Source organism: Ctenopharyngodon idella, chromosome 4 (genome assembly GCF_019924925.1).
Source record: "Ctenopharyngodon idella isolate HZGC_01 chromosome 4, HZGC01, whole genome shotgun sequence".
NCBI lineage: Eukaryota > Metazoa > Chordata > Actinopteri > Cypriniformes > Xenocyprididae > Ctenopharyngodon > Ctenopharyngodon idella.
Genome location: NC_067223.1, coordinates 5615490 through 5642294, shown reverse-complemented (window position 1 = coordinate 5642294; position 26805 = coordinate 5615490). Strand labels below are relative to the sequence as shown.

The 26805-nt window shown below is 37.7% G+C and overlaps 1 protein-coding gene across 2 annotated transcripts; it reads right to left on the bottom strand.

The window, feature by feature from the left end:
• Positions 1-741: 741 nt before the first annotated feature.
• Positions 742-26523, bottom strand: drd4-rs (dopamine receptor D4 related sequence). 2 transcript variants are annotated; one of them, XM_051892244.1, is made up of 7 exons: positions 25833-26523; positions 15218-15258; positions 12757-12936; positions 12135-12409; positions 8706-8818; positions 4992-5695; positions 742-3059 (listed from the first exon to the last, which is right to left on the bottom strand). In XM_051892244.1, exons 4-7 carry the CDS (start codon positions 12369-12371, stop codon positions 2857-2859), a joined length of 1257 nt encoding a protein of 418 aa, XP_051748204.1. In that variant the 5' UTR covers positions 12372-12409; positions 12757-12936; positions 15218-15258; positions 25833-26523; the 3' UTR covers positions 742-2856. The 2 variants fall into 2 exon arrangements, with proteins under 2 accessions (XP_051748204.1, XP_051748203.1); XM_051892243.1 differs by lacking the exon at positions 15218-15258.
• Between the last annotated feature and the right edge of the window lie 282 nt (positions 26524-26805).

The following is a 26805-nucleotide window of genomic DNA, read 5'->3' as shown; positions in this document are numbered from 1 at the left end:
CCTTCTTCACAACCCAAGGTTTTTATACAGACTCCTTGATCTGAATTTCCTGCCTAGTGAAGCTATATAGAACACAAATTGCCCTCATTTCCTCAGTCACTCTTTGTTGTGTTCTCATCTGGGCTTTGACAGCTGTGTTTATAGGGCAGAAAGAGACAGTTGTTTAATGGAGGGCTGGAGCTTCATGTTTGAGGGGGAATTGCATGAATTAATGGTATATCTGCTTGTGGATGGTGCCATATTCATTCCCTCTGACCTCTGAACTTTAAAGGAACACTTCACCTAAAAATAAAGTTCTGTCATCATTTACTCATCCTTAAAATCATAATTTTGTGCTTTTTAGAGCCCCTGGTCTCTATGAACTGACACTGTATGTCATATGGGTTTGGAACGGCATAAGGGTGAGTAAATAATGACGAATTTTCATTTTGAGGAAGTATTTATCTGATGACTACAGATATAGTTCACCTCCTGTAGCTCCTTGGGGTACCGATTTGTAAATCACAGGATACATGGTGTCTCAATTATGATTCATAGATATGAATCAGTGTTCAGCTCAAAGGGTGTGAAAATTATGGAATGCTTTTCGTAATGTCCTCCTGTGATTGTTATCGTTATCATAAACATGCAGTTAGGCTGTTTGCATGGATTGTGGAGACTTAAGGCAACACTGCAAAAAAAAAAATATAATAATAATAATTTCAGCAATATAAGACAAAAAAAAAAAAATGTCAAAACAAATACATTTCTCACTTGGTCTGTGGTTGCAATTTAAAATCCTGCCTTCATAATAAATTCACATTTATTATGAAGAACTTTGAATGATTAAAATTTTGGGGTTGGTATGATTTTTGAAAGTCTCTTATGCTCTAAAAGGCTGCATTTATTCGATAAAAATTATCAAAAAGTAAAAACATTGTTTTGAAATATTGTTGCAATTTTAAAAAGTGTTTTATATGATAGCAAATTGTAAAATGTAATTTATTCCTGTGATAGCAAAGCTAAATTGTCAGCATCATTACTCCAGTCTTTAGTGTCACATGATCCTTCAGAAATCATTCTAATATGCTGATTAGCAATGTTCAAAACAGTTATTCTGCTTATTTTTTTCCAGGATTCTTTGATGAATATACAGTTCAAAAGAACAGCATTTATTCGAAATAGAATTATTTTGTAACTTTATAAATGACTTTACTGTCACTTTTGATCAATTTAATGTTTCCTTGCTCAATAAAAGTATTAATTAAAAAGAAAATCTTTATATTTTATATATATATATATATATATATATATATGGGATCCAAAAGTCTGAGACCTCATATGAACCTCATTTTTCAAATTACAAACTATAATACCACAGTAGAGGAAAAAATGTGATGAATTTCACAAATCTGAAAATCATAAACCTTTGTCATGTTTAAATTTGATTTTAAATTTGATTTTGAATACCAGATTGTCACTGTAGCCTTAGACTTACGGAGCACACTGCATATATATATATATATATATATATATATATAGTATTTGTACAATTTAAGCAGGAAAGCACATACATCTCTATAATGTGACAGATGCACTGATGATCCTGTACAAGAACAGCAATACTCATTTCACGAGACTCTTTACAACACTGATTCTTAGAAGCACAATTACTATAATCCACCCCAGATAATACCCACAATCCCCCCATGCTATTATGCAGTTTTATTATCAGCCACTGCTGAGCACATGTACACATTTTGTGAATCACACTTGCAACAAAACTAAATTGGCAGACTGTGTGCACTAAGGCAGAGAAAGGAATCCACTGATTTTGGCAACTGTATATACACCCCCAATGACTGGCACGATTTCCTCTTTGTATGAAGCCACAGGATTAACTTCTTAACATAATTTGTTCTAACTAACAGAGTTTAAAGGTGATGTAGGCAAGAAAATAAGATTTCTGATTAACAGGCCACTTTTACCCTGGCTGTGTTTGCATGGTTTTACAGGGCTTAAAAATTTGTCTCAACATGTGCACCTTTAAAAATGAATGTCTGCGTTCAGAATAGCATAAGCATACTTCCATACTTCTAGTAGACAGCATATTTCCATTATGTAATATAGTACTGTACTACTATTCTATTATACAATATGCATACCGTATGCAGTATGCAAATTCTCTGTGTGCTTACATTTACACATACTTGAAATAAATGTGCACAATAACCATAAGTGATGATAACTGAATCATACATGTAGTAAACTATGTGTCAAGGTCAACAATGTAGAATGCAACTTTTTTTTAAATAAAAAAGTTTACCGTTCCATAATGCATACATTTTTTATAAATATTAGGCAATATACTGCTCAGTATGCAGCATGCTAGTATGTCATTCCAAACACAGCTCGAACTTTCTCTTAAACCATGAAAAAAGCTGCCTGTCCACTCTGCATATATATTTAAACCATCAACACCTTAGAAAAAAAGGATAAGAAAATCCATTTAAAAAATAATTAAATAAACACTGATAGCAATCACTTAAACACAGACGACTGTTATCTTCAATGTGGACGTTTTCACATATTTTATGCCTCTGGGCTATGAAATCAACAGTATTCTGTTATCTACTGTAGTATTCAAGCAATCATTTTACAAGTTCGGTTAACTAAGGCATCAGAAGTTTTCCTCAATGGTACATTCCAGGTACATTCCAATAATACATTACAGTCTATGTCCATTCGTTCCTTTCAGTAATCCACTGTAATGTTCAATTTCTCAATGGAGACCATTGTGTGCTCAGATCATCCTGGTGTTTTTTAATCATTATTGTTTGAGTGATTTAATTATTATCACTTATAATATCATTGGTCTCAGGAGCGACAGCAGAGCAGTTTGTGAAAGACATTCCTGAACTCCACGTTGAAGGCAGTGTAGATGATGGGGTTGACGGCACTGTTCACGTAACCAAGCCATGTGACCACGCTGATCAGAGTTGGCCCGATGTCACATGACTCACACAGCGCCTTAGTCACATGAACCACGAAGAAAGGAGTCCAGCAGGCCAGAAAAACTCCTAGGGAGGAGAAGATCATGTTAGGAGTTAATGTATATTCTTACACTGCTACATGATTGAACAGCAGCAAAAAGAGCAACCGTTGCCCAATGTGTTTGTTTTGTTCTCTCTGGGCACCTTGGTAATAATGTCAATTACCTTTTGATTTTGCTTTTGTATCTTTTCATTTATAGTATTGTATTGCAGCATGCTGATCTCACACCACGATTTCAGTCTGTATAAGTTGTGAGGGGAACAATGGTGACCATATGGTCAGAATCACACTGCTTTCATTGCCCTGGAAACAGCCTTATATATTTTATCCTTAGGAGGACTTCTATTAGAAAAGCAATCGTTATGTTAATAATCCGAGAGCAGCAGGTGTCACATTAAACCATAGAAAGTTTTTAGATAGCCAAGCGTGCCATTCTAGCAGTGTTCTCCTCATACTTGACCACCCAGTGGCTGTCATTTCTGTTCATGCATTTATTCTTGACTTTTTATTTTTCACATAAATGAACATTCAAACGCACACTGTATCCATTGATGTAGCCATGCACAGTTTCAGTTTCAAAAACCCCAGATCATGGCAAGGCACTTTGAGTGTTTGAAAAGAACAGCATGACAGCTCATCAGCATTTGTTTTGGACGCTGTGAGTTCCGTAAAGATGTCTTAAAGGGACTGTTCACTAAAAAATAAAATATGTCATAATTTACTCTGTCTAATTTCAAGTAGTATGAACTTGTGGAACACAAGTGGAGATGTTTAGGAGAATGTTCATGATGCCCCCAAGATGTTTACAATCACCTGAGACAATTCCAAAAATGCTGAAATTCTATTTTTGGGTGTAGCTTTCTTGAACGCCTTCCTGAACGCTGATAACACGCTGGATAGGTCTCCCTCCTCTTTAGGCCTGAGGACACGGCGTCCATGATTTCCAACAAGAATGTCAAATTTGGACTCGTCTGACCATAGAACACTTTTCCACTTTGAAACAGTCCATTTTAAATGAGCCTTGGCCCACAGGACGCGACTGCGCTTCTGGGCCATGTTCATATATGGCTTCCTTTTTGCATAATAGAGCTTTAGTTGGCATCTGCAGATGGCACGGCGGATTGTGTTTACCGACAGTGGTTTCTGGAAGTATTCCTGGGCCCATTTAGTAATGTCATTGACACAATCATGCCGATGAGTGATGCAGTGTCGTCTGAGAGCCCGAAGACCACGGGCATCCAATAAAGGTCTTCGGCCTTGTCCCTTACGCACAGAGATTTCTCCAGTTTCTCTGAATCTTTTGATGATGTTATGCACTGTAGATAATGAGATTTGCAAAGCCTTTGCAATTTGATGTTGAGGAACATTGTTTATAAAGTATTCCACAATCTTTTTACGCACTCTTTCACAGCTCTGCCCATCTTTACTTCTGAGAGACTCTGCCTCTCTAAGACATTCCTTTTATAGCTAATCATGTTACAGACCTGATATCAATGAACTTAATTAGTTGCTAGATGTTCTCCCAGCTGAATCTTTTCAAAATTTCTTGCTTTTTCAACCATTTGTTGCCCCCGTGCCAACTTTTTTGAGACCTGTAGCAGGCGTCAAACTTGAAATGAGCTCATTTAGTGGATGAAAGTGTAAAATTTCTCAGTTTAAACATTTGTTATGTTATCTATGTTCTATTGTGAATAAAATATTGGCTCATGTAATTTGAAAGTCTTTTAGTTTTCATTTTATTCAAATTTAAAAAATGTCCCAACATTTCCGGAATTCAGGTTGTATATATATACATTTAAACTCACTTGGATTGATATTTGAATGATGATCTCTTGGTCTGTAGTGGAGAAGTTGTTTCATGTGGCATTCACTGAGTATTGTAAGATACTATTGTTTTTAAAGCTAATTTAGATATTTGCATTGTGATAAGCACAACACAAAACTGAATTGATACTCACCCACAACCACAGGCAGCACCTTCATTGCCTTCCGCTCCCGTCCGCTCACCCTGTTGCTCTTGTTGTGGCGGCGTCCCGCATGAGACCGATGGTTCTTCCCCACACCGTTCTCCCGGCCGCTCTCATCCTCTGTGGCCCTCTCAGGGTTCTCTGCATCCGAAACACTGTCCATCTGGGTGGTCATAGGGTCACTCTCTGCTGCCGGCATCTGACCTTCTGCCTGCTCGTCCATGGTAATGGTAACCGGACTGGCTGAGGAGACAGGAGTAGTCGGGGTAGGGGTGAGAGAAGTCGGGCTAAGACCTGCAGGCATAAGGTACACCACCTTCTCCCTCGCCCGTCCTTTCTCCTTCTGTAGAGCTGCTCCTAGACGCAAAGACAGGCTCCTACGCCCTCTGGGTGGCCGGCGGAGGTGCGAGCGGCTACGACCAGAGCTCCATCGCTTTAGTCCCCTGAACATCCAGTAGTACAAGAGGAGCATGACAGGGCAGGGGACGAAGAAGGAGCAGATGGAGGAGTAGACTACAAACTGGTTGTCCTCCAGCTTACACACGTGAGGGTTCCTGTTGGGCACTTGGTTCAAGCCGAATATGACAGGACTGGCTACGCCCAGGGAAAGCACCCAGGTGGCTGTGATCAAGACCAACTGACGAACACTAAACTGGTTCCTGTTGTACTTCAGAGGGACCACCACTGCAATGTACCTGTAACAGAAATGTAGAGAAGGTTTAAGGCCCAGATACACTTCGTTTTTTCTTGTTTCACTTCATCAACTGCACAGGTGAACAGCCAGGGCTTGACATTAACTTTTTTGCTCACCAGCCACTGTGGCTAGTGGTTTTCCAAAGTTACTAGCCACAATTTTGACATCGATACCATGGGGAAAAACTGCCATATAGATATTTTTAATATCATCTCATAATTTGACAGCAGGTATATTAGGCTGTTGTCACTTTAAGACCTGACGCACGGATCCATTATAACTGTACTTTCACTTAAAACATAGCTGCTCATAACTGTTCACTTAAGGCCCCGTTTACACTAGTGCGTTTTCGTTTTAAAACGCATACGTTTTGCTACAGTTACACCTGTTGTTTACACTACGCCGGTGTTTTCGAACTTTGAAAATGGAGACTTTGAAAAACGCTGCAGACCCCGTTTTAGTTTTAAAAAAATGCCAGGGTTACGTTTCAGTATAAACGGACCAAAACGGAGACTTTTGAAAATGATGCCGTGGTTGCCAACGTGGCTGCGTATCCTTGACGACCATGTAAACAATAACATGGAGACTGAACTGCAATCTTTGCTGGCTTTGTTGTAATTTTTAGCAGCCATTGTGCAGTTAAACTCTGCATTTTTTTAAAACTGCAGCTGCCTACATGCGCAAGAGCCAACTGTTTACACTTGTACGTGCATGCCCAGTGTGCATGAATGGTCATGTGACATGCGTTTTTGGCCGTGTAGTGTAGACGGAGATCGTTTCTGAAACGCTGTGAATATGCCAGTGTAGACGCGTATCGTTTTCATTTTAAAACGCCGTTTTAAAACGAAAATGCACTAGTGTAAACGTGGCCTAAAACACTCCTTTTGTGTGTATTTGACTGTTTAAGCACAATAAGCAGCAAAAAAGAACTCAATATAGTACTGAGAGGTGGCTTTATGTGCACGCATTTTGAGTGTGAGCACAAAATCTGCGAGAATAAGTAAAATTGTGCACAATATGCGCAATCCCCTGTTGAAATTCAAGCCCTGTAACACCAACAAAATTCATTCGGATCAAATGAAACGAGTGAGTGAGGGGAGGCGGGTTTGTGTGTCAACTCTCTGTCGGAGAGACGAGAGAGCGCGAAAGCGCAGCTTGTATCGTTTATCTATTCTGTGGAAAATGAGTATTAGAAGCATTTCAGGTATTTCAGTATCGATATGTATCAAAAAATCGATATTTTTGACAAAACTACATTGCACTTAGTTTATTATTTCAGATGCCTTTTTAAAAGGCTACAATTGAAAAATGTATATATTGTATACATATATCTGCATTACCCCTTATTTACTATGCACACATCTGTTGCACATTACGGCTCCGGCGAGGTTTTGTTCCGTCCTCTACGTGGTGTCAACTCACACCAGGAGTATGGTAAGTACACGTAATATATGTAACAATGACACTGTAAAATAAAGTGTTACCAAAAATTCTTCAAAATTGTGTTCCATAGAACAAAGTCAAACAACTTTAGAACTACATGAGGGTAAATAAATGATAACAGTATTTTCATTTTTGAGTGAACTTAAGATGGGATAGTAGAGAAAGTGTTTTGACTTGTTAAAATGGCACACAGAGCCAGTTGAGTTTGATAAAACATCCACTCAGACATTACTTTTCTACTTCCAGATGTCTGCTTTTACCGCAGTTACTTTAGTTTGCTTCTAAAAGCTTATTTTTATGGGTAAAATCATGATTGACAACTCCTTAAAGCATGTTTTGTGTTTGTGTTCGTTAATCACAATAACCCACTGAGACAGTGGAAGATTCTAGTGCAATCATTTTAAATTGCATGAGACCTCATAAGTCTGATTCATCTTTTCAGTCATCTACATCCTTTCGACCCAAACCTTTGTTTTCATCTTCAGAGACAAGCTTGCTTTTGTTTTTGTAGCCTATGCGTCAAAGACGGAGTGACCCTGCTATGCCTTAGTCTGGGACCTCTTGAAGTTGTTTCATATTGTTAATGTGAAGCGGTGATGCTTGATGCACTGTGTAAGTAATGAAATTCAGCTCCACGGCGTGGTTTCATTAGCATCCCACTGGACACCCAATCACACATAACCACCGAGTTAAGATTCATTGTGTGAGAGCTCAGAGAGGCACAGAACAGACCGGCTGAATGTTAAAAAATCATTAAATATTCATCTGAAAGATTAGGGACCACCAAAAGAAATGTGTAGATAATATGTATGCACAAACTATTCTTTTGTTAAAATCTTTTATGCAGTGTTGTGGGTCTATAATATGGAAGTCCATTTCCACCACATAAGTAAATCACAATTATGACATAAAAAGTCAAAATTATGAGATACTAAAAGATAAAAAGTTGAAGTTCTGCAATAGCAAGTCATAATTATGAGATAACAGTCAAAGTTATGAGTCATAACTGAGAGATAACTATGGCATAAATAGTCGTAATTATGAAAAGTCAGATTTTTGTCATAATTACGACAGTATCTCATACTTTTGATATATAATAATAACTTTTTGTCATAATTACTACTTTTTATCTAAATTTTGAACATAATTTTGACTTTTATATGTCATTACAGCCAATCAAAATGTTGACTTTATCATAGTTAATACTTTTTTTGTCATATGTATGACTTTTTATCTCATATTTTCAACATTTTGTCTCATAATTTCAACTTTTAATGTCATAGCATAATTTGTTTTTATGTGAAGCATATGTGTTACTTGTTTAATTTACTGTATACCCATAATATGCAAGTTACTTTTTATTTGTTGTTTTTATATATATAAATATATTTTTATTGTATCTATTGACAAATACAGTTCCAGCAGAACATACTGTAAATAATTCTTCACTCTGTTCTACTATTTGCAAAGGGGCTGGGTCTCATTTCCAGCAAGTTTGAGTTTAAGTTTGAGCTATTTTTATTAGAAAGTCGTGGATGAGTGGGTGTGTGTGTGGGTGCGTCTCTCACCTGTCCACACTAATTGCACATAGATTCAAAATGGAAGCAGTGCAGAGCATCACGTCCATAGTCATTAGGGCATCACAGATGTACATACTCAGGGTCCACATGCCTCCCAGGAACTAAAACACACCCCCACACACACATAGACAGAGAAGAGAGACAGCGTAAGACAACAGGACACACACACTCATCCATACCTGGCAGGGGTGTCAATTGCATATGGGAGGGTAGGCTGCATGTTAATGCAAAATAATACATTTTTAATCAAAACATGTGAATTTCTTATTCACATTGAATTTCTTAAATTCGTTTTAAATTATTATTATTATTATTTTGTAAGTATCATCACAAAAGACATTGGTATTTTAAAGAACATTTTTCTTTCTTTTTTTGCATGTTTATAACATAATTTTATTAATTTTAATAACATTGATTTTGTAATTTCAATTTTACATTTTATTTATAGGGTGACTCTCTATCATTCTGTCCAGGAACTATAGATTAAGAGTAGTGTGTGGCTAATTTACATTTACAGTAATGTTTATTACAAATAATAATACAATAAAAAAAAGAATAAAATAAATATATGCACAACATAAATACCAATAATCACCCAAAAATGTTAAAAAAAAAATCAATTATAATACTAAATATAAAAATATGAATATTATAATATTTAAGATTTTTTCAACATGTCAACAAATGAATGAGCTATTCTATGAAGTCACATTCAAGGTCACATTAGTTAGTCTTTAGGGATCATTTGGAAGCAGATGGTAGGTGTTTCTTGATTGACAGCAATTGAAGCTGGTCTTGATTGACAGCAATTGAAGTTTGAAAAGAATGAACCAAATCCGTGGTTGATTCACACTAACCATACAATAAAGAGAAGAAGTCTCTGAGGGAAATCACTCACTGCATCAAGATTCCCTGCACAGACACACAAACTTCAAGGGCAGCAATTCAGACGTAAGAAATCGTTTTCTGAAGTACAAAATGAACACCAGTATGGCATAAAGTCAACAAGACAAGAAAAGAAAACTGACCCTGTATTTCTTAATACATGTTCCTTGGGCTATTGTGAACGTTTGATTGATGCACTGATTATTCCAAATTTGAATAATTTCAAATTTCTGCCTTTTAAATGGCTTTCCTTTCCAGCTGACATCACAAAATCATCTTATTGTTCAACCTCATCCATGCAAACCTGTCACAGAGTCCCTGTTTCACAGTCCAATCATTTCCAGGTGCATAAAATCAAGCCACAAATTATTTTCCCAATGAATTACATAAATAAAACAGGCTACACACACTGTTTAATTTTAAAGATTTAGGGCCAGATTTACTAAATGGGGCAAATTAGCGTGAGAGCGCAATTCTACAAGCGCGCAGATGGGAGTGGCAAGTTTTGCGCGTGATCTACTGCTGAAGAACACATACGCATTATATAAATAATTTACATAATGACCAACGCAACAAGAGCAGTGCAAATTAGCTTTGGGTCACAAATAAGCAGAGCTGATGCTCATCAGGTGCGGGTCAACACAGGTGAAATTTGTTACATGTAATCTGACTGATATATATAGGCCAAAATGGCTTGGCAAACGATATGTTCGGATAACGTCTTCCTCTGGCATTCCAAAGAAGTTAATATGAGTGGAAAATATTTTCTCCCTTCTAACACGCTCTCTTTGTTCTCTGCGGTGTCTCCTCCTAGCAGCAACAATTGCAGCCATGTCGCAAAATGGGTTAAGACATGCTTTTTTTGGGTGTTAAATAATGGCGCAAATACCAGTAAATTGACTAGCACAAACATTAGTAAATCACGTTGCGTGATTCATTTAAATAACCTCCCATACATTTTGCGTCTGAAAGGGAAACTCCTACGAATTCATATGCAATAAGGTCAGCCGCAAAAACAACTCAGTCCACGCCTTTTCAGCGCTAATTTTGCACTGTATTTCTTTAGTAAATCAGTAGTTTTTTAACGCCAAAAGAGGGTTTGCGCTAGCGCAAGCTGTTAGTAAATATGGCTCCTAGATTGATAATCAGAAAGTTCAAACCTAACAACAGATGATCTGTAAACTATAGCCAGAGCTGTAAGGTTTAATTTGAACATTGGTGAGCTCACTTCCTCCAAGTACACTGTAAACCCGAATAAGCTGGGCTAACTCAAAAAATTTGAGGTAATCAGTTACATCAAATTTTATGTTATGAAGTTCCCAATTTTAAGTAAGCAGAACTATCAAGTTTTGAGTTTGTAGTACTCATGCATGATAATTACTCCTGACTTGAAGTACTGAGTTAGCTAACTCATACATTTTGATAGCAAATAACATAAAAGATTTAGTTAATTAACTTTTTTTATTTTGAGTTCTTGCAAATCAAATTAGTTATTTATTTCACTGTAAACCCTAAGAAAATTCAGAAAATGCCAACTTGCTAATTTTCTAACACAATAGCATGGAATACTTACTGAATGAGTACAGCAACTTAAAACATGTAACTTTCCTGCTCTCAAATCAAGCCGCATGCGCTACTTGTCACCACGATGGTAAATCTCCAAAAACCCACATTAACAGAAACTCTTCTAAATTAGCATAACAAAACATTAATCACTACTAAATCTCCCTTACCATTAATCTTGCACAAAAAAAAAAAAAAACATTATATAACACTTAATTTTAGCGTTTACTCTCCCTTTCGAGTGCCATAGGCAAAGCATGCTGGGAAATAGAAATCTCAGCCCAGTTTCAGTTAAACTTAAGTTAGTCTAAATTAAAAGAAATGAGTTCATACAACTCAAAACAATGAAACAGTTCAGTTTACTTGAAATATGTCAGTGCTGTGAACTCAAAAGAAAAAGAAAGTTCTAAATACTCAAAACAATTTAACTGAACTAATTTGTTCAATTTAAGTTTGTCCTACTCAAAACCAATTAATTATTTTGAGCGTTAGGGTTTACAGTGAACAGAAGTAGTAACAGAAGTCTGGTTATTTGGTATGTAGATATTTGAGCGACTCAGTTATTGGTTTCATTCATATTCTGCTTATTCATTTCAAAATCCCTGCACTTGTCCACTAGTAACACTTCACTGAGCAATCATTACAAGTTCAACATCACCTGAATGACTCTTGAGTTCCTGTAGAAACACTGTAGCGCTCAGTGCTTAATGTACCGGCATCTCCTACTGAAATCTTTTCAATATTGATTTCAAAAAAGACAGATGATGGGGGGACAATACACACTCAATACGCCCAGTTTGTTCCACATCCCCATTCTGGTCTTGAGCTGGACACTTAACCCCAATTGCTCCATGCTTAATAAGTGTATCAAAGGTCGCATGGATAAAGGCATGAGCTAAATGATAGATTAGCAAATCAGTAGACTGAGATATTAAGGAGCGGTTCAGACCATCGGTCATCAGTGCTCACCTCAGAGTAGACGTAGAGCGGGAGGACCAGCACGGCCAGCAGGAGGTCGGCCACGGCCAGACTGACGATGAAGTAGTTAGTTGCGGTTTTGAGGGAGCGTTCAGTCAACACACTGAGGCACACTAGGATGTTCCCCAAGATGATAATGAGGATGAGAGGCACGCCGCATATCAACGCGAGGTAGTTGTACCTCTCGTGGGCCGCTGCTGGGTCTATACTGGGCGTCACATTGACCATGATGCCCCAAAGTTCAGCTGCCAACCCGGATTTAACATCTGTAAGAGGGAAAGATTGACACAGTGGGGGCTGTTTATAGAGATGTATGGGTTTTTGTGTGTGTAATGTATGCTAATACGTGTTTGTGTTCTTGCCCATATGTTACTAGGAGAGGAATTATGACAAGATGAAGCTGTAAATATGAACAAGCGACCTCATTTCACAGTCGTTTATATGCAGAGTGCTTGGAAATGCTGTCATATGTCTTCTTATTTTTTGACAGTAACACACTCTCTCTCCATTTGTCATCTTTTTGCATCTAATGCAAACAAAATGTTGTCATTTTATGGTGTAAATGTATTCTGACGTTTGCTTCGCCTGGTTTGCTTTCAGTCAACGTTCTTACCTTGAAACTGTCATGAATAGACAGGTTTGTTGGGGATTGTAGAGCATGTCGACATGTCTGGTGTCTGAAAGTGTTTTAATCACATTCTGGAAGTGTATGGGATAAAGTTGACTCTCTCCGTCAAGGTACACAGCCGCCATGTTGAAAGAGTTAACACTTCGTTCATGCGATCTGATAGAGCTGAAATAGAAGAAAGGTGATAATTGAATTTTCTATTCATGCTTTATATAGGCATCATCAGCAATGCACATGACTTAGATGTGATAATAAAGTTAAAAAGGAATGTGTTCAAGATTGGGTTTGACACCCTTGCCTTTACCGAAGATTGGTGAAGGCTTCAAATTGTGGTTTCACGCACAAGCTAAAATGTGCCGAAACTGATTTGCAGTTGTTATCGTACCTCACAGTATGTTGAAAATACTTTTGTCCTCATTCATTTTACTCTGGTCTGGTCCCTAACTGCAGGTTTAATTGCTTGTTTAATAGCTGATTATGCGGTATCATTGTGTTGTTCTGGAATTAGTATTTGAAGTGGTGCAAAGGCATATAACATATCATTTAGGTAAAATTAAATAATAATAATAAAAAAAAAAAAGACTTTTCACAGAATTGGCTGTCATCATGTCATTTTCCTGGGTTTCTTTATTCCCTGTGAGACTCGTTGGAGTATGGGATCAGAGGATGCTCTGCTTCTGTGATAACGGACTGTTTGAAATTCTCCCCTCTTGCAACAACAGGTGAAGGTTGCTATGACAACCTCCAGTGTGTGTGTGTGTGTGTGTGTGTGTGTGTGTGTGTGTGTACCACAATAAAGACGGGAGGCACTTGTGAGCATGTACATAAATAATAAAAACCCAATCAAACCCGTTCCAGTTCACATCACCCTTTGGTAACTAATGAAAATGTTCAATTAGAGAAGTCTCCTCTCAGGGTGATGTTATCGTTTCTTCCCCTCTAGCTTCTTCTTGTTGCACAATGGTGCAAGGTTGTGCGCCATTGTGGATTAAATTCCAATTTAATTCCTAGTAAAAATGATTCTGATTTCTAATTCTAATTTGAAATCAAAGTAGAATTAAACTGAATGCAACTGGAAGTAATTCAAATTAGAAATGTATTTGTAGTTTTTAATAATATAAAATTTATTATCAGCATGAATTAAGATGCGTTTTGGTCAATGGGATCACAAGTAGACGAGAGAGACACATACCCGTTTACATCTGGTGTTTTAATCTGTCTCTTTTATCCACTTTCAACCACTTCTTCGAGGGGAGGGTCTATGGGTGGGTAAATGTATGGGCTTTTTCTGATCTTTCAATCTAATAGACAAAATAAACTTACGCAATTTACATATGAATGCACCTGGAGATGACGGAAAAACATACGGAGAGCATCAGCTTTTGTTTCTGCTCTGACAGTCGCAAGACCACGCCAAACACGATGAGTGCATGTTACAAATCAGGAAGGGTGAGAGAACATTGTGCTTGGTACATTTTTCCATCTTCAAACCAAACATGGGTCTTTAGAGTTTAAATCCCGTCTGGCTAGCGCTCTTCCCTTAATGTTTACGCGTTAAGGTTTAGAAGGTGGAGAGTAGGCGGTCTTTTGTGGCTGTTCGAACACATTCAACCTCATGAGCGTCTACACCATGAAAGCAATCCGGTCAAATGCGTTTTCGACTACCTCCAGAAATGGTCGAAAATGGACAAGCTCAAAACTTTTTAGACGCCGTTTACACCTGTATTTAGCATCGTCTAGCCTACTTGTAATCCGATCGACCAAAGCGCATCTTAATACCCCCCCCCCCCCCCCTTTTTTTTCCCCTCAAAATTGTGTTTACTGTATATCTCGCAATTCCGACTTTTTGGCTTTCAATTGTGAGTTTATGTCTCGCAGTTCTGAGAAAAAAGTTTTAACGTCACAATTCTGAGAAATAAAGTTGTGATTCTGAGAAATAAAGTCAGAATTGTGAAATATAAACTGTCAATTCTGACTTTTTTCTCGCAATAGACCCTTTTCACATTTCTGGGTTTCTCAGAAGCGGAAGTCGTCATAGTTGGGTAAAATTCTATAGCAGTGAATGAGAGAATGAAATGGTACTTATTAGAACCTTTATAAGGGTACCTTGCCAGTGACGGCCTTTGTACCTTTTTTTCTGAGAGTGAACATGCTGTGAGTTGTGGCCAATTTCAACTCAAATTTACATTTATGATTTGAAAGGAAGTTTCGCTTTAACTGTCAGTTGATAGAAGTGCCAGACTAATATGCTGTTCAGGTTGTATCCATGCGCCACACAGTTTTCTCGCTGCATGGATCACGTAGCCCGTCATTGTGTGGGTATTAACAGAAATCTAAAAAGCACTGTGTGTAATGACTCTTTAATCTCTCAAAGTACAAAGGTAAACAAACACAGCGTGCCGTTGGCAGTTGTCAGTCTGGTAATCTATCCCCATGCCTCTCGTACCTTGCGTTCTGCTTGTAAATGTCATCCCACGCAGGACATCCCTGGGTAATGGGAACAGCAGGGGAAAGAAGAAAAAGTCACTAACACACCCTGGTGTAAGTCTGTCGGACCAGAACGTTTCATACAAAGCACACGGATATCAAAACCAGCAACAGCCATCTCACCCCTGTCCCAGAACGTCTCTCCCCGAGAGCCGTTGAAGCACAAATAGCTTCCGTCTGTCTAGTTGCCAGAGGACACCTAGAATAATTTCATTAGAAAGTTTAAAATGCCATTGTCACATCGACGTCCGCCCTAGAGCAGAAGGACTCGGAAGGTTGCATCTCATTACGCTCCACCTTTAAGCATGAACTGTTTGATTTTCCACATATGAGACACTTTGCTGGGATTAAGTTCATGCAGAAAGGTCGTTTAATTACAGGTGGAATGATTTAAGAATTAGTCTCTTTAGCGGAAGAGCCCTTTAGTGGCTTCACATTCTCTGACCTTCTGAGAACGTTTGTGTTCTGCACTTTCCACAAATATAGTACATTTTTGTGTCCCTTGACTTCTCTTGGAATTGCAAACTCTATTTTTAGAACTATTAGATATGTTGTTAGTACTAACCTAGAATGAAAACTACCATGTTTTAAACACATCAAATATCAGTATCCTATCCTGTCTGTACACTGTAAAAAAGAATTGTTGGTTTAACTTAAAAAACATAAGTTATGTTGGTTGCCTTAAAATTTTGAGTTCATTTAAATTAAAAAATTGAGTTAATACAACGAAGGCGATTGGTTTAATCAACAGAAACTCAAAATATTATGTTATCTGAATCACATTAATTATCTAAGTTGATTTGACAAAAGAAAAAATGTTGTGAAAACATATCATTAAAATAATAATTAATGTACAGAATACTGATATTTAATTCATTATAGTAGGCTAAGTAGATTATATAAATTAATTAGCTTATTTTTATATTATATATATATATATATATATATATATATATATATAGTAAATAAATTTTAGATTCTAAAACTGCAACATATTTCCTGTTAGACTTAGGGAAATGTGTATGTATGTATTTACGGCTATATTTCTTTACAGCATTAATTTCTCTCTCCCTAATTTTTTGGAATACCGAACCAATGCTGATTTCATTTCTCGGTTATGCTCAATCAAATGCGCCTTTTACTATTGAGATATTGTCCTCACCTCCAAGAAGGTTCTGTCACCAGCGATGGCAGCCGGTTTTAATTATAGACAGGGAATTTCAGAGCTGCTACATTCCTCCATAACGGGAACAATGAAGAGTGATCAAGGTAATTACTGCCTTTCCTCTCTCTTTATTATAGTTATTTTTTCTAAGCTAATCAGAGATCACCAGTCTTTCCGTAGGTGTTCAAAAACTTTTGTGCTGTCTTTGTGATCATTCAGTCCAATAATAGTGTTTGCATAGTATAAGTGCTGCCTTATTAGTGGAGGTTTGTAAAGTTTCTTTTATTGACTTCTTTTTAAATTGCAGCAGAAAATAAAGACAGTGAACCTGATAAGCCTGACTGAGGCATCTCAGCTGTCAATGCCTCACAATTTGAGCTGGTCATCTTTTTATGTGAAGGTCCAGGAAAAATCTTGACATAAAGTGTTTTTCACCCTTAAATGGTTTGATTCATGAGAAGTCTTGAGAGGCGGCAGATCAGGTGATGGCCTGTGGCATTTCCTTTGTGTGGGTGAATGTCTTTTTGAAGATTTATAGCCATGAGGCTCAACAGGAAAACATTGAGAGAGCAAGAAGAGAGATAAATGGGGAGACATTCACCACGACAATAAAAGTTCCAGAGGGAGGCGAGGCAATGATCTGTGTTAAGGGAGGGGATCGCGTAGTGAAGTATGTGTTTCTTGTGTGAGGGGGAAATGTGAAAAACAAGAGGATCAGGTCAGAAAGGAGCAAATGGCTACAATTATTAAGTGTGTGTGTGTTTGTAGGTTATGAAAATAGTCTGCATTTAAAAATATTTCACTTCATATCAAAATTAGAATTTAGTACTTTTTAGTTTAGTTAGTCTATTAGCTTTGAACAAAGAGATCTATAATATCTGGTGAAAGTTATCTGTTAGCATTAGCATTCATCTCAATGGTACTTGCTTGGCAGGCAAGTATGCTTCTGCCGTCTTTGTCAGTTTTTTAGCCATAAATGTCAATTGACTAATCAGTCAGTATCCACAAGAAAATTAAATCCGGACAAAATTCTTTTTGCTCCATAAAGGTGCAGTCACATTTACCGTTGCTCTGCGAAATACAGTTATTTCAATAGAAATTCGCACTATATGTAGTTTCGCGCAAGGAAAATTTAACATACTTCCTCTCAAACCAAGCCACATGCACCACTTGTCACCATGATGGTAGTCTTGCGTAGCCTGACCTTCAGACAGACGGCAGAAAGTCTGGACTCTATCGCAGCTTTCATTGGCCAAGAACCACCCAAGAAGAAGTTTGACTGACATAACGCAACCAATCACAGTTCAGTTTGTTCCGTGTCTGGTTTAATGGCATGAAAATGAAAGTCAAAGTACCAACAATAACAGACCGGCGTGCATCTAATAAATTATTCATTCAAGAACATTGTGCAAGTTTATTGGAACAATGGAGCCTTGAACTTCACATACTTTTGAAAATCCAGCATTTATTTGATCCTGATAAGCGCTCGTTGTCACAGTTGTAAACATGACAGCGTTCTTCTTCTACGAGAGGGTTTGGCGTCACAGCATTTGTTTCCATTCGGACCGTTAAAGAACGCAACACACAAGTCTCCTGGACATCCTGTAGAATCCAACCAACCTGATGACGACTTCGATACTGCTGAAGTGTTTCCAGATAAGTGTGCCATATGCATCAGACGTTCAACCAACGGTCCGTGGGCGTGACGTCTGGGGTTGAGACTACCATGATGGTAACTCTCCAAAAACCCACATTAAAACTCTTCTAAATTAGCATAACAAAACATTAATCACCACTAAATCTCCCACTTAACATTAATCTTGCACAAAAAACATTATATAACACTTTATTTTAGCATTTCCTCTCTCTTTTAAGTGCCATGGGCAAAGCATGCTGGGAAATAGAAATCCCAGCCCAGTTTCAGTTAAAATTAAGTTAGTCTAAATTGAATGAAATAAGTTCATAAAAATCAAAACAGTTCAGTTTCCTTCAAATATATCAGTTCTGTGAACTTGAAAGAAAAAGAAAGTGCTAAATACTCATAAAAGTTAATTTGACTGAACTAATTTTTTAATTTAAGTTTGTCCTACTCAAAACAATTAATTATTTTGAGCGTTAGGGTTTAGGGATAACTAGGCCATGCTATTTTAGCATTGAAGCCATTAATATGCTAGCCATCATAGTCCTAAAGGTTGATAAAATTAACGATTATCAGCATTAACATTAGCATTAGCGGGTAGCGCATGAATTCCTGGAAGTCTTTCTCTTACAGGACCAAAATGTTAGCGGTTTGTTAAGCACTATACGAATTTTGTACAATATAATTTGCTAATATCTCCTGCCTTTAACTAGCAATAGCAAGCAAATCAAGTTTTATTGGTATGTATTCAGCTGTGCCAACACTGGTACTTTATTTCCCACAAATCAATATGTGTGTGTGTGTCCATAGATTATCACCAATTGACATATCTTACATGTACACAGTGTGTATAGCTGGGAATTTGAGTGGTCTCTACATTAAGCCAATAATGAGCTAATCACAGTGAAATGTCATGGGTTAATTAAACATGCTTCTGATGTAATCAACAAAAGCTGTCAACGGTCATTCACTTTGTTAAATGCCGTCATCCCAAGACAGATCATGGTAAGATTTCAGCTTCAATTAATTTCAAGCTGACAGATATATGAACAAAAAATGTCTAATGTATTTCATCCACCATGTGTGCCTCATGACAATTGCCCCTCTGTGAGATCTTAGTCATTGATTTTCATGTTTTAAGTCTTGTAGATCAACTGCCGGCTTATCTAGAGCCCCTCTCACCATCTCAGTCTCTCTTTTGGCCAATTAGCATTCAATGCACAATCAAACAATTCTGAACAATTCAGGTCCTATCGGTTTTGCTGTGCTGTCTTTGTGAATGCTGTGGCATTATGGAGATAACTGATGTGTTATATTTTGCAAACCTTTTTATGAAAGCAAACAAAGATCTCCCCTATACCAATTAGGGATGTATTTTGGCACCCACATGGTGAAATATCATTAGGGTTGTGAATAAACTCAATGGTTCGGTGGACGCAGCACAGCTGAGAATAGTGTGAGGTCACACTCTATTAGGCAGCGCCATCGGACTGTCAATTAGAAGGTCTGAGATGGAGAAAAAATAAAAATGAGAAATTATGGGACAAAGCCATTTTAAAGTGAGATAATTATTCTGATGGCAGAAGGAGATTAGATATAATATGGTCTGGAGTCAGTCTGAGGAACGGGCTCTGGATAGTGGCTTTTGGTTATTAATTCATTTGATAAGATAATATTTTAATAAGCCAATTATTGGATTTTTTTGGGGGGGGGGGGGGCGTGATGGCATGTTGTCTATAATATCAAGCTTCTACTGTTTTTCTCATACAGTATAAATGGAGGTCTTTGAACATAAACAGGGACCTATTATGCCCCATTTTACAAGATGCAATTTAAGTCTCAGGTGTCCCCAGAATGTGTCTGTGAAGTTTCAGCTCAAAATACCTCACAGATCATTTATTATACCATGTTTTAAATACCCATTTTTGAGTGGTAGCAAAAACATGCTGTTTTCGTCGTGTCTTTAAATGCAAATGAGCTGCTGCTCCCCGCCCCCTATCCAGAATAACGCTTCCTCCATCTGCTTGGTTTTGATTATCATCTATATCACGATCATGCTCAGGGACAATGCAGTTCTTCTTCATCACGAAAGTTTTTTATCTGCATGCGTTTTAAAGCTGTATCAGTTTAAACTTCTAATTTATTGTTTTCTGAGCGCACACATTTGAAGCACGCACAGAAAGCTGGCTGTCAGACGGCACGTCTTGTGAGTATTGAACTAACTTCTCTTTCACGTTTTATTGTTTACAAGGTTGTCAAAATCACACAAAGTTCATATAAACAGTTGGTTATGTCTGTGAACGTAAACAGCAGGGACAGAAATCACATGTGTAGCTATATTAGATCTGTGGTGCATACCCTTTAAAAATAAAACGAATCCACTGCGTCTTCAGCAGCTCAGATGTCGGGATTAAATGAAGACTGTTATGTTCACTCTTACATCCAACAACAAAACACCTCAATCGCTTGTGAGACATTCTTGTCGCTACGGCGTCGAGACAATGGTGGACTGTATACAACTCGCTCAGGGCGGGGTCTATGCTAATACATCAGTCGTGGGCGAAGTCTGTACAAAGTGGTGTCACTTTGTTCAGAATCTGCGAATGGCTTGTTCTGAGACACTGCTTATGATTTATGGGGATTAAAAAAAGGAGTGGGTGAATTTTTATCATTATAGGGTGGTTGTGTACACACACTGCCAACACACATTTATGCTGAAACACCATGTAAAAGTGAATTTTCTATAATAGGTCCCCTTTAAAAAAGGAAGTGAATCATCATATTTGGGGATTAGATTGATGAATTCCTTCTTTTACTTTTACCCATCTGTTTTTTTTTTATCTTTTTCTATTTCTCTTTTTCAAGCCTTTCAAACAAGCCAAGCCTTGCTTTCCTTCATGAGAGCAGCCCCCGCTGAGATCTAGGAACCATCTGCCCAGATGGCTCTTGAATGAGTGAACTCTTCTCTATCACACTCAAACACTCACATCAGACTCTCTTCTCTATGGTCAGATTACTATCAAATGCCCCAGCTTCAATGTTTCCCAGCGCCAGGTATTTACGTCCCCGTCGGCTTTGTGCCAGACGGAGCCAAGTGGCTTATAAGTACAAGATATGATTGACCTTTTCCTGTTTGATCTCGGTTTCTCAATGGATTTACGGACCTGGCATCCAACAACCTGAGTTGCCCTTTTAACCAGGATTTAGATTTAGCTCTGTTTTATCTAAGTTCAGAAGACGCACCCACGCTAGATCCCCAGTTTAAACTTACCCACTCATGCCTGTGCTAATTTTTTAATTTGTGTAAACTGAGGGAATAATCAAATGTGCTCCATCTAAATTGTTCACTCTCTAATATATAGCTTTGGCAAGTATGATTCATTTTAGTGAATCTGATTTATTCTAGTGAATCCTAAACGATGCACTTTTTTCTCTCAGGCATATATATATAATGCTGAAAGGTCTGAATCATTGTAGTGAATCTAATTTAATCTGATTAATTTTAGTGAATCCTAAATGATCCTCCCTTTCTATCTCAAATGTAGCACTGAAAGGTCTGATTCATTGTAATGAATCCGATTAATTCAAATGAATCCCAAATGTAGTGCTGAAATTTCTGATTCAGTGTAGCGAATCTGATTCATTTTAGTGAATCCTAAATGATCGTCTCTCTCATATGTAGCACTGGAACGGCTGATTCATTGTAGTGAATGTGATTCATAGTGAATCCTAAATGACCTTAGCTATGTCTCATTTCAAAGGCTGCGTCCTCCAGAAGTCGCATTTGTCGGCCGCATACATCATTGAGGCTGCTTTATTTAAGTAAACGGACCACTACGTTCCAAAGTCATAAAGAAATTACAACATTTTATGCTTCACTAGGAATAACGGTCAATTTTATAATGGTTATTTTTCTTTATGCGGCCGACAAATGTGACCTCCAGAGGACATTGCCTCCGAAATGAGACACAGCTCTTGTCTTTCTCATATGTAGTGCTGAAAAGTCTGATTTATTGTAGTCAATGTGATTCTTTCTAGTGAATCCCCTCTATCTCATACGTAGCACTAAAAGGTCTGATGCATTGTAGTGAATGTGATTCAGTCTAGTGAATCCTAAACAACCTTGTCTCTCTCATATGTATCGCTGAAAAGTCTGATTTTTTTGTAGTCAATCTGATTCCTTCTAGTGAATCCTAAATGATCCACCCTCTCTCATATGTAGCACTAAAATGTCTGATTCATTGTAGTGAATGCGATTCATTCTAGTGAATCCTAAACGACCTTGTCTCTCTCATATGTAGCACTGAAAGGACTGATTCATTGAATGTGATTCATTCCAAATGAATCGTAAATGATTCTCTCTCTGTTATATGGAATTGGAATTCATTATAGTGAATAATTTTATCCTAAATTATCCTCTCTCTTATGTAGAACTGGAAAGTCTGATTCATTATATTGAATCATCGGATTCAAAAAACGATTTACTGATACAACTCTCAGTAATATAATTAAAATCTATGTAAAACATCCTTTCAAATTTGATATTGTTACCCTAATTGAGATTTATTCATTCATAATGATTAATTAATTCATAATTCAAATTCAATTAGAATTTTTCAAAAGTACAGATTTTATTCAATTATAAATTACATCACTGGATATGTTATATTTTTATTTATTAAACCATGCTGCCATCTTAATTACTTACATGTAGTTTAACTACTTCAAAATATGAGCTTAGCAAGCTACAATTCAAACAGAGTTCTCCAAAACTAATGGTTAAGAATTGAGTTTGAGTTAAGAATAGGGTTGTACAGTGTTCTTGGCAAACCACATCGTTCTTAGCAAAAATCAGTCAATAAATTATCCTGCTTGGCCACCATACAAATTCTCTACTGGTTGTGGTTTGCTTGTTCCTGATAAGCCTGCCACACGAGTCCTGAAAAGTGAAGCCAAAGCTTCTCGATCGCCCCCAGGTGGCTGGATGCAGTATAGGTCATAAACCCGCCCTCTCCATGTAAAGTAACGGGACGTGAGACAAACTAAACAGTCAAATTACATGTCAAATATTTTTTTCCCAAAGATGGTTTCTATCATTTTAGGCAGTTTTTAATCACGCTGATGTTAGTTAAAGTGTTTGTTCTTTAAATAAGTTTGGTTTTAGTTAGTTATTTGATGTTATAAAAATGCGGGTTTTGACGTCATGATTGACAGATGAGATTGACAGCTTCTCTGAGCAAAGCAGTCACCAAAGCACCATCTGACTTTTTTCTGGATCTTCAGGAGGAGATTGGAGCTTTAATTTCTACATTTCCAAAACTGTTTATTTCACACTGACATAACGAGTTGTTCTGAGTTTGGGCGGGACCTTGATATCGCGGCTCCACTTCACGCTCACTACTGCGCGGACTCTGGCTCCAAGTTCACTATGCTTCAGTTACTACAATGGAAGAGAGTGAAGGTGCGTCGTCCATCTTTTTTTACAGTCTATGGTTCCTGACCTCAGACCTGACCGCAGTCTCTCCACAAGTTGTGTTTTTGCATACTGAATGTGACCAATGTATTTCACACTCAAGCATATGGTAATGATATAATCTATTCTCAACCCACAGTGCTGAGGGGCGTTTGACAGTCATCACCAAGGGCCTGAAATAGCATACTGATCTACTTCCTGCACCTCTCAAGAGATTCTTCAGGCATGTAGCATAATTGTGTATATTACACTGAACAATGGAAGGAGGGGGCTGCTATGGGGGTAGGGTGGGCAATAAATAAAAAGTCCGCCCACTTGTGGTCCACACAGTACCATAGCAACCAACCTATGGATTTCAGTGCCAGATGGTCATAAGGAATTTAATTGCCTGTGTTTCTTACCAATCAAGTAAAAAGAACCATAACATCTCAGGGCGGGTGGCATTACAAGACCATAAATGCTATTAAAAGCCACAGGTTTCCTCAAAGGGGCTGATGGGGTCATTGGATGAATGTTTGGGCAAGTTGCAGCTGCAATAGACTTGATCAATGTTTTGCAGATGCCAAGCAGAGGCGTGAGAGTCATAGCTGTGAATGCTGACATGTTGTCAGAGCGTTTCTTTGAAGGCTGTTCATACTGAGCAACAGGTGCTAAACAGCCCAGACTGCATTACAGCCACCTGTCAGGATCCAGCAGCACCACAGCATGGTTCTGTTGGACCCACTCCACTAAATGTCTGTCACCAGAGGAAACGACAACCTAAATGTGTCTTTCTGACCAGCTGTGTGCACAGCAACAACAGCGTGACAGCGGTGGGGGGCGGAAGGGAAAGATTGATCTGGCACCAGACCCACAGTCGGACACTGTGTGTGTGTGTGTGTGTGTGTGTGTGTGTTGAGTTAGTTGCTATGGTTTCTAAAACTGATGCTCATATTAGAGCATTGTGTGCAATATGTACTTCATTTGTATCAGGTGTGAATGATCCATCCCGATCTCATGAAAAAAACGTAGCGTTAACGAATTTGTATGAATTCGTACAATGTGATTCATACGAAAAAGTATGTTTTTTAGAAAAAAGTATTCAAGTCAACCCCTAAACTTAACCATGCGTGGGGTGTAAGTAGATTGTACAAATTCATACGAATTTGTAATATAAAATAGTTACAAATTTGAGATTTAGATGTTATTTATTGTGAATACAGTTGGGCAAAAGGAATACAAATCTTTCTTCAGCATCCAGTTTCTGCTTTTCAATGTACTGATAGTTCCGATTTTATACTTTTCTCAAAACATAACAGTAATTTTTCCTAATCCATGTAATTATTGTGTGCTGTTTTTCTCTGTCCATTTTCTTGTCTGTTTTGCACGTGTATATATATATATATATATATATATATATATATATATATATACACACACATACAGTATATGCAGTCAAACCAAACATTATTCAGACATTTTTTATATATTTTTACTAGTGGGTGCAGGACACTATAGTTCATTTATGTAAGTGAGGATAGCAAAATAAAATAAACTGTGACATATTATACCCTAAAATTCTTCATACAGTGGACTACCAGTAAAATTGGTAAAAATTTGCGACCAAAAATTATTCAGACACTTTGACCTGACCATGTTTTGCTTAAGTGTTATCTGACATAATTAAGATTAATGTTTTCTGACACAGTTTAACTCTGAGATCTTGTCATATTTTATTACAATTTTTTAAACTACAGTGAATAAACTGTATTAATGAATGAAATGTTCAAGGTGTCTGAATAAATTTTGGTTTGACTATACATATATGAAAAAGTTTACAAAATACATTGTTATTATTACTATTATTGTTATTATTAATGAAAGTGTGAACAAAATAGCAGCTATGAGCAGTCTGAGGATTTCAGCATAATTTGTTTGTCACTTTTCCAGTGTTTTGGTTCAGGTCATGTCTATTAGTCTCATTTATTTGTGATCAAATGCAGAAAAAAAAAGAGAATTCACTCAAGCAGAAAAGCTTTGTACTGATACACCTTAAGCCCTGTCTCAATTCTGTGCAGATAAGTCTGCGTTCATTCATATTCATGAATTTTGTTTGTCATTTGCATAATTTAAAAGGCAAATGTTTCTCGTTCACCCTAAACGAAGATGTAAAATCTACCACGAACAGACCACCATTTATCTTGTCATGTTTGCCTCATTTAGTTTATTTGCCTCAGTTTAGGTTATTACGGTTGAGTCTAATACACAGGTAAATGGAAAATCTTCACAGTATTGAAAGAGACAAAATTTATTCTTACCTGAAACTCAATATTGACAGAAAACTGTCACAGGAAATTGTCTGAAATCCATTAAACGCGCTCTTCCGTCCCAAAGGTGTCAGCGCAGAGGTCAAAAGAGTGTCCCTATCTGTCTCCCATTGTCTCAGCTTTTACGTTATTCTCCTTGAGAGAGAGAAGCACGTCTTCCAACTGAGCTTTTTTTTTTTTCTGTGTGCAGCCCAATGATATTTTCTGACAGTCTCTTATGTGTCAGAAAGTTCCTCAGGTAGTGGATCGCTAGTTTTATACCTGCCGTCTCTCGCTCTCTTAGTTCATTAGCTGCTGTCTGCGGAGACGGGGTGAGAGCGCTCTCATTCCCTCTCTGCTCTTCTGTCTGTGCGCCACATGCTCTCTGCTTCTCTTTCAGTTACTCGCTCTCTCTTTCTCACCTCTCTCTCTCTTCCTTCTTACTTTGTGACTCCTTTCTTGGTCTATTTATGTGTACCTTTTCTTCTATCTCTCACAGGCTCTCTTTACACCTGTTCTTTTTCACTCTTTCTCATGCTTTCTGTCTCTCTTTCTCTCTCCCCACGTTTAATTGGCCGTGGTGCACCTGTGGCTGTGATTGGTTGACAGATGAATGACTTGAGCTCCCTCTCTGTGATGTGTGTCTCAGAACAGCTGTTGACCAATCACTGACCCAGAACAAGCTTCTGATTCTGACACGCAAAACTGCTCAATTTGAGCCCAGGACAGAGGGTACTAAATGTGAGGCATGTCCTTCATGTCTCACTGGTAAATATGCTCAAAGGGCAGAAGAAGGGACGGCTTCTTTGGCTCCAGTGTTCAGCTGCATTACCTATCTGATAACAACCAATTAGGTTTTGTTTGCTTTGGTTCTGGCGGCCGACCCTGCCGTGACCCTTTTTGGTTGCTTTTATTTAGATCTGTTTGAGCTTTTAGAACAGTAAATGTTCCTGGGCTTGGAGTATGAGCGGTAATGCAAACACAA